This window comes from Belonocnema kinseyi, chromosome 9, assembly GCF_010883055.1.
Source record: "Belonocnema kinseyi isolate 2016_QV_RU_SX_M_011 chromosome 9, B_treatae_v1, whole genome shotgun sequence".
NCBI classification, from domain to species: Eukaryota; Metazoa; Arthropoda; class Insecta; order Hymenoptera; family Cynipidae; genus Belonocnema; species Belonocnema kinseyi.
Window position 1 is genome coordinate 42,408,553 of NC_046665.1, and position 9,444 is coordinate 42,417,996.

The 9,444-nt window shown below is 30.4% G+C and overlaps 1 protein-coding gene across 1 annotated transcript in view; it reads right to left on the minus strand.

The window, feature by feature from the left end:
* Positions 1-4: 4 nt before the first annotated feature.
* Positions 5-9,444, minus strand: part of LOC117180278 — a 31,606-nt gene continuing 22,166 nt past the window's right edge. Inside the window, exon 4 of the mRNA XM_033372682.1 lies at positions 5-91. Within this exon, the coding sequence (XP_033228573.1) occupies positions 32-91 (60 nt within the window). The 3' untranslated portion in view covers positions 5-31. The remainder of the gene's footprint in view (positions 92-9,444) is intronic.

A 9,444-nucleotide genomic window follows, 5' to 3' on the forward strand; every position in this document is an offset into this window, starting at 1 on the left:
GAGAGTATATGAGAGCTATCAAAAGCACTGCTCAGTGCCATCTATAGTCGTGCTTCGCGACTCCCCATGCTTCAAGACTCCCCACTTTCCCCTACATATTTAGTCGAAAGTTAAACTACCTTGTTAAAAAAATAAATTTTTTATTGGAATAAGACTCATCGTTTTGTTAAAAATTAATTTCTTCAGTCGACATTTAATTTTTTCAACTGAAAATTTTTCTATTCCATTTTTGGTTTAAAATTTAGCTTTTTTCATAGAAAATTTAACTATTTGTTTGAAAAAACGTGTATTTGATTGAAAATTCGTGTATTTTGTTTGAAAAATGTCTTGGTAGAAAATTAATCCTTTTGGTTGCTTGGACGACGAACGCGGGACTTTCACCGTCTGACAATACGACGGCGTGAGGGGTCCCCACTATTCTGCACTGAGAGCGTGTACGGTGTAGAGCGAACTTATGTGTCAAGTCAGTGGTCGGCAAACTTTTTGCTCAGTTTTCAGGTATGGTCAGGCCAGCCCCTACTTAATTTTTTCTACTACTTTTTGGTATATTCATGGACCTCAGTGTAAGTGAGCTTACTCCAGGAGGGGTCTTTTGTCTACAACTCTACAGGCATTTCAAAGTAAGGAACTATAAAAACTTTTAATTTTTCAGCTAGCGATTTGAAAATAGCATAGTCAGCATCTACGAATTTTGTCGATTCCAATGATATATTACTTTCCTAAAAAAGTTGAATATTTGACGTAGTTTAATATTAAGAAAGTTCAGCTTAAAATTCAATTTAATACTAAATACTTCTCAAATTTTGAACCTTTATAGACAAATCACATGTCTTTGGAATCGGAAAAATACGCAGATTCCAAATATATTACTTTAAAATCACTGATTGCAAAATTTAGAATTTTTTAATCTCAAATTTGTTCCCATTTTTCAACAAAGGACCCATGAAAAAAGGATGGTCTGCCCAAGCTCTCAGGTACCTGACCAGAAAGTAGGTCGTTGGTCAGCCCGGTCAGGGTAGCCTGACTTGGTCAGGAGCATGCCGACCAGTTCGTGTGCATTGCTCTCCTGAGAATGTCATGGAGCCAGCAGTTCTAGGAAGGCTGAGAACGTAGTGACTGAGCGAGACCTTTTTACTTTTAAAAACCATTTTTATTTATATCTTCATTCGTAAGTGTACATGGATGCTTACATGTATATATATAAATAAAATTCTGCGCCCAATTCACACTGAACTCTATGGAATATTTATATTTGAAGGTATAATTTATATTAATTACAGTATATGAGCGTTTCGTATTGTAATTTTGGGCAAAAAGGTCGGAACGTAAAAAACCCCATTAGATATAATTGTAACTTATGCTAACTTATCTTAACCTAGAATTATCCTAATATGTACATAATCAGCGTGATTTAATGCTTGTCTGTCGCATATTATATTATGAGAGCATAAGGTAGTTTGTATTTTATTTTAAACGGAGCATTATCTTTGTTATATAAATGAATGGTTTTGAGTGCCATAGAATCGCCTAGTTAATAAGTATAAAATTTGTGTGTCATTTCAAGTATATTAATAAATATATCGTCTATTTGGAGATCTGTCTTAATGTCTACGTTTCGCTTTTTTGGGTTCGCGTTAGAGATCCGCCGTAGTAGTTAATTTTCTAGAATTAACAGTCTTTCGATGTTACATATGGAGGCACTGCTCCAAACAGGTACAGCGTACAATAATACTGGCTTAATAAATATTTTATAAAGAATAAGTATGTTCCTAATGCTCAGGGCACTATTTCTATTTAGCAAGCTATATAACAAGTTTATCATCTTATAACCTTTTGCACTTGCTTCTTAAATGTGTTGTCTATACAAAAGCTTATTGTCTAATATCATTCCTAAGTATTTCGTAGATTTTTGTTGATGTATTGCAACATTATTTATTATAATTAAGAGGGTATCCTCTCCTTTTCCTTTGGATTTTTTACTAAAAATTATGAAATTAGTTTTCTTCGCATTTATTTTGATTTTCCACTTATGGTAGTATCTCATTAATTCGTTCAGGTGCTTTTGCAGATATCTTACAGGCATATATTTTTTCCAAGAGGAAGCGTAGATAGCCGTATCGTCCGCGAATATGGCTATATTTGTTTTCTTATTTTTCTTTATATCGTTAATGTAATATATAAATAAGATTGGACCTAAAATTAAGCCTTGTGGAACGCCTGCTACAATTTTTTGTGGCTCGGATTTCAGATAATTGTATGCTACGCAGAATTTCCTGTTGCTCAAGTAACTAATAAGTATTTTAATTATGTACATGAGAATTTTTAGTTTACTAAGCTTGTATATTAAGCCTCTGTGCCATACGGTATCGAACGCTTTTTCAATATCAAGCATTATTGCTGCTGTTTGTTTTATTTAAATTAAATTGAGCAAATATATGATTGGTAAGTCTCGCTAATTGTTGGACCGAGCTGTGTTTTTGCCGGAATCCAAATTGTTCCGGTATTAATAATTTATTAATTGATTCCTGTTTATTAATTCGGTTTAAAATAATGATTTCAAAAAATTTACTTAGCGTCGGCAGCAAGCTGATTGGCCTGTAATTTTGTGCAAATAACTTGTCTTTGCCTGGTTTTTGAAAGGCGCGGACGTTAGCTACTTTCCATTTCTTAGGAAAATATGACCATTTAAAATATGAATTGAAAATACACGTGATTTGAACTATTGCTTTGCGCCGTAGATTTTTAAGTATTACGTTTTGGATACCGTCTGGACCAGGAGCTTTTTTAGATCTTGTTTCTTTAATAACGTTTTGTATTTCTCTTGGTGTAGCATAATTTATTATTTTTGTATCTAAACTCGTTTTTTGACATTTTTATACGTATTGTTAACTATTTTTTCAATTTTTCTATTTGCCGTCGCTTCAGTGAGATGATGCACTCTCTCGAAATTTGCTGCTAATAAGTTAACTTTTTCAAGATTATTGTTAGTAATTCCATTTGGCCCGTGTAGTTTAGTTATTTTACCTGTGTTAGATTTTATGAAATACTTTGCTGTTTTCCACAGGCTATTATTTTTGACGTTTAAATTTTCTAGTTTGCTATACCATGAGTTGCTTGAGAATTTTTTAGTTTCTCTGTTAACTAGGTTAGATGAGCTATTTTTACTTGTCCTGAAATGATCTATTTTAGTGGTTTGGTAAAGTTTACGTACTAGATTTCGTTCTTTGATTAGTTTTCTTATATCTATTGGTAATGGAGTTGAATAACTTCTAGTTTTTAGTAGTGGTATTGACTTTTTGATAGCTGTATTTATTTGTTCAGTTATATTTTTGACCGCGTCATTTATTGCTTTGGTGTCCCTTAGGTTTGATTCTATTTTTATGTTTTCGTTTATATGATTTCTGAAATTTTCCCAGTTTGCTCTTTTATAGTTTAGTAACTTTCGATGTTCGCGTTTGATTAACGTGTTGTGCATGTTTAATCATATCGGAAGATAGTCAGAGTCTAGTTCGTCGAGTGTCTCTATTTCAATGTGCACATTAATATTTTTAACGATTCCAATATCGACAATGCTGGGTTGACAGTTTTGTATAAATGGATAAAAAGTAGGATTTTCCAGCGCTAGTATTGTTAGGAATTTATTGTTTGCATACTCGAATATGGTTTTTCCGTTTTTATTTGGTCTAATACAGTTCCAATGGTTGTGTTTTGCATTAAAATCTCCTATTGCAAGTATTATATTGGATGATTTAAAAATTTTATCGAGATTAATGTTTTCTATATTTTGTCGACGCGAATATCCTGATATTACGGTTAAATTATTTTCTAGTTTGATTCCAATAGTCTCAATTGTTTTAGTGTCGAATTCTAATTCTGTAAAGTTAATGTATTCTTTCACAAGAATTGCTACTCCGCCGCCTGCGCTATTTCCATTTCTATCCTTTCTTAAAGTTTTGAAACCCGGAGTATGAAATTTAAATTTGTCTTCAAGTTTCGTTTCGTTAAGTAATAATATTTCAATTTTATATTTTTCGAGAAAGTGCCTCATCTCTCTCTGCTTTTTTAAAATGCCGTTAGCATTCCAATGAGCGATTACTAGACTACTCTGATTTTGCCTTTTCAAATTTTAACATGTAATCAGAAACTATAATCCCCTTATCGATGTCACATTCTGTATTATCTAATTCTTTTTTAAGATTTTTAACTAACCTGAGTAGATACACTATGTTGAATTGTTCGTTGATTTCCTTCCAGAGGCCTACAAGCTCTTGAAAGTTCTGTTGGTCCTGATTGTGATTTCTTGTGTTCCATGCATTTTGGCTTACTGGGGGTTGTACAGAAGTTCTGGGCGGGTTTCCGGAATTGTTCCATATTAGTTTTTCATGTTGATTACCTCTGCCATCGATATGTCGCCCCTTGAGTTTTCTCTTGTTGAAGTTTGTCCTCGTTGTTAGTCCACGTTTTTTTGTGTCGAAGTGCTGGGAAGTCCAATGGATCTGGTGTTTGTAGTTTTTGGTTGATTTGAGTAGTTTTTGTATTTCTTGGCTTGAAGATTCTTTCCAGTCTTTCTTTATATTTTTGGCACGATGATGAGCTAACCGGATGATTTCCTCCGCAATTTGCGCACTTCGTGTCGGCATCAGTTTTGTCGCATTGTTTTGAAACATGATCCCCGCTGCACTTCATGCATTTTGGTTTGTTGTAGCAATCATTTGTTCCGTGTCCGTATTGTTAACAGTTGTAGCGCTGCGTTACTAGTCTCGGATTGCGATAATCGTCCCATCGGATCATCGTGTAGAAGATGATTTTGGTATTTTTTATGCTTCTTATCAGTTCCCCTGTCGTTTCTGGTTTGAAGTACACTATGTAGGGTGGATATTGTTGGTTTTGCCTCACCTTCATTTGGATTGCTTTCTTTGGGTCAAATCCTAATTCCTTTCGTTCTTCCAGAATTTCTCCAGATTTTGATTCCGGTAATCCTTTCAGAACGAGTTTTTTGTCTTTTGCACTCTGGAATGCATATGTATGGAATGGAATATTGTTGTCCAGGAGATGGTTCTTAATTTTTTCGTGATCCTTCAGTCCGATAGGAAAGATTGTCAACTGAGTTGTTGTTATCTTGTAGGTGGCATTTTTAGTGAATGCCGTAATTTTGTTGTAGACGTGGAATCTGGTTTCATTGTTTGTGTTTGGGTTTCCAAGAATAATTGGTGGTACTTTTTCTTTTTTGGAATCCGTTCTTTCGAGTGCGAGGTTTTCTTTTGATTTTTGGACCTCTGGCTCCGCAGTGACTTCCATATTTTCTTCATCCGCTATAGATTCATAGTCCGAGTTAGTCTCCAATACATTTCTCTTTTGCCGTCTGTTTTTTCTTCCCATTTTGTGATGTCTTCTTCTTTCAGCCAATTCCAAACGCGATGTTTCATGCCATTTGTCTGATTTCTGGTGGAGTCTGTCTTCTTGTATGGAGTTTTTTAGGCATATGATTTTCTTTTTTGTTAATTCGCTTACCATGTGCAAGTTAAACTGCACATGACGACGAGCCAAACACCTTCTGCCCTCGAAAGATTCAAACGCGCGCCACACGCCTTCGCCAAAATCTTTAAATTCTCAATCTTCAAGTTTGCAATCAGTAAACACACTCTGACGAGGATACGGCGCACTAAGGAAGCACCGAACGAAGTTCAATCTGACTGAGCGAGAGTTTGGTATCTTTGCTCAGGCAGATTTAGAATTGAGATTGTTGGTATTTTACTGTTCGATCCCGAAGCAAGCCTTTCAGCTCCACTCTCCTCATCATTGTTTTCAGGTTCTTTTTTTAGGTGCGATAGAAAAATCGTTGGATTATCAACATCAACCCCTAAATATTTGACTTAAAAAAAAAGTCAACCACATATTGTAAGTCACAAAAAATTAAACAAATGTACAACTTCAAGTCGGGCGGTCACTGACTGGGAAACCCGGGAACTATAGCCCAGATTTTTGAACACCAAGAAGTACCCTAGAGTTTAGAGGAAAACCCGGAATTTTCCAGATTAATTTTTTTATTTTGTTGATGATTTTATCTAAATTTTCCTAAAAAGTCATCTTTTTTTGGGTAGCAAAATCAAATATATATATGAACACTTATCTATTTCGAACAGCTAGTTCGATCTTTTAGATTCAAAGTTCGCATTCTAATCTGAAATTTTTTCTATCAAATTCCGCGATCAGAATTAATCTCTTTCGTTTAAAAATTTAACTGTTTTGTTGAACATTATTCCAATTTCGACAGAAACTTTCATCGGTTAAATTAAAAAGTCGATTTTTAATTTGAACTTTTTTACTATTAAGTTTCGCAATCAGAATTAATCTCTTTCGTTTAAAAATGGAACTATTTTGTTGAACATTATTCCATTTACGACAGAATCTTTCATCTTTGAAATGAAAAACTCGATTTTTAATTTGAGCGGAAAAATATACAACTATAAAATATTTTCAAAATGTCAGAAGCTTACAATTAATAATTATTACAAGTGATTACAAAAATCCAAATAACCTTGGATTTGATGAATAGTCCAGAATGGAAAAAGGATAGCTTAAAATAAATTATGATTCTTGAGTATGAGAAAGCTTTTAATACTTTTACTTGATTAAATAGCAATAGAAAATGGAAAAAGCTAAAAAATGTAGAAACTGTGGCGAATAGTCGAAATTTGAATGAAGGCAATTTTGTGCTTATAGGGTGTGAGACTAATCGACTTTTATGAGGATTAATCGACTTAAAATTGACAAGTATGATGATAAGTGGCATTGTTGTCATCGAACTTGCGCCATTTCTACAAACTAGGTTTTCGTAAGATACTTGAATCGGATCTAATCTGGGAATCTACACAAGTTCATGTCTGAAAAGAAGAAAATTTAATGTTTTTCTGTAGTTCAATGAATCCTAATTCTGTTTGGGGCCGTGCATAAATTAAGTCATCCTTTTTGGTGGAAAATTCAATTGTTTTCTTGAAAATTCGTTTTTTGACTTAAAAATTCATTTTTTTAAATAAATTTCATCTTTCTTGTTTAAAACTGGAAATATCTGATTAAAACTTCATCTTTATGATTAAAAACTAATCTGTTTCGGGTTCAAATTAACTTTTATGTTGAAAAATCACAATTTCGGTTTTGAACATTAGTATTTTCACCTCAAAAATGCAGTAGTTTTTTAGTTAAAGATTCGTAATTTCAGATAAAAATTCATTCTATGTCTTAAAAATGCAACTATTTTGTTGATAAATCGTTTTTTTCTAGGTTAATTTTTTTTTAAATTGTAAATTTAACTTTTATTTACAAATGTATATTTTTTAATTAAAGTTTTAATTATTTGGTTGAAAATGCATGTATTTTGTTACAGATTTGACTTTTTGGTAGAAAATTAATCCTCTGGGCTAAAAATGTAACTTTTTAATTGAAAAATGCATGAGATTTATTGAGAAGATGTATTTTTTGTTAGAAAATTACGTTTTTTTTTTTATAAAAATGCAACTGCTTGGCGGAAAATTAGTCTTTTTAGTTGAGGATTAAAATATTTGATTGAAATTTTCAATTTTTTTGGTTGAAATATTAATTATTTCTTAAAAATTAATTCTTTTGTGTTAAAACTTCAACTTATTGGTTGAAAAATGAACTATTTTCTTTATAATTAATTGTTTTGGTTAAAGTTTCAAAATGCAACTATTTTTGTTGAAAGTTCAACTGCTTTGTTAAAAGTTCATTATTTTGATTAAAAATATTACAATTTTGTTGAGAATTCGTCCTTTTTGGTATTTTTTATCTATTATTATTATTATTATTATTATTATTATTATTATTATTATTATTATTATTTCTGGTATTTCGTGGCTTAAAAATTCAAATATTTTTTTGATAAATCGTTTTTTTCTAGGTTATTCTTTTTTAATTGTAAATTTAACTATTCAATTTTTGTTTATAAATGTAACTTTTTGAATTAAAATTTTAATTATTTTGGTAGAAAATCACGTTTTTTTTATAAAAATGCAACTATTTGGCGGAAAATTAGTTTTTTTTTAGCTGAGGATTCAAATATTTGATTGAAAATTTCAGATTTTTTGATAAATTCAACTGTTTCTGATTTAAAATTAAATTTTTTTTGGTTGAAATATTAATTATTAAATTATTCGTTAAAAATTAATTCATTTCGATTAAAACTTCAACTTATTGGTTGAAAAGTGAACTATTTTCTTTAAAATTAATTGTTTTGGTTAAAGTTTGATAATCTCGGCTGAAAATTCATCTCTTTTGCTCAAAATAAAACTACTTTGTTAAAAATTAGTTTTTTTTTGTTTAACATTTATTTTTTCATTGATAATTCAACTATTTGGTTGAAAATGCAACTGTTTTTCATTTAAAATTAAATATTTGGTTAAAATTTGAACTACTTTCTTTAACATTCATATATTTTTGTTTGTTAAATATTCATAATTTTAGTTGAAATACATCTTTTTGGTTGAAAACGATACTTCTTTGTTGTTTGTTGTTTAAAGATTCATAATCTTACTTTTAGTTAAAAATTTATTTATTTTAGTAAAAAAAATTTTTTAGTTAGTTTTTTAACTGAATATTTGATTGTTTGTTTTAAAATTAATTTTTCTTAATTGAGAATTTCAATATTTCATTGAAAATTCATATTTTTTGAATGAATTTAACAGTTTCTAATTTAAAACAAAATCTTTTTTGTTTGTAATATCAAGTATTAACTTTTTTGTTGAAAGATCATCTTCTTAGATTGTAAATTCAACTTTTTGGTTGAAAGTTGAACTAATTCCTTCAAAATTCATCTTTTTGGTTAAAGATTCATAATCTCAGTTGAAAATTCATTTTTTTTTTTTTTTTTTTTGAAAATGTATATTCTGGCTTAAAACTCAATTTTTTAATGGAAAATTTAACTATTTGGTTAAAAATTAAACTAAAACTAGTTAAAAACTTATTTCTTTTAGTGAAACATTTTTCATTAATTAATTTTTATAACTGAATATTCAATTGTTTGTTTTAAAAAATTAATTTTTCTTAGTTGAGAATTTAAATATCTCATTGAAAATTCGTATTTTTAAAATAAATTTAACTGTTTCTAATTTAAAACAAAATTTTGTTTCTTTGTAATATCAAATATTACTTTTTTTTAAATTTATCTTCTTAGATTGTAACTTCAACTTATTGCTTAAAAGTTGAACTACTTTCTTCAAAATTCATTTTTCCGGTTGAAGATTCATAATCTTAGTTGAAAATTCATCGTTTGTTAAAAATTGAACTATTTTATTAAAAATTCTTATTTTGATTAAAAATTAATTTCTTATTAAAGTACGAGGGTGGATTGATAAGTTTCCGGCCTGACCAAGAGATGGCGCCACTAGGCCTACCTTGAGGTGGCGTTCTATAGTACCATCCTTAGATAGC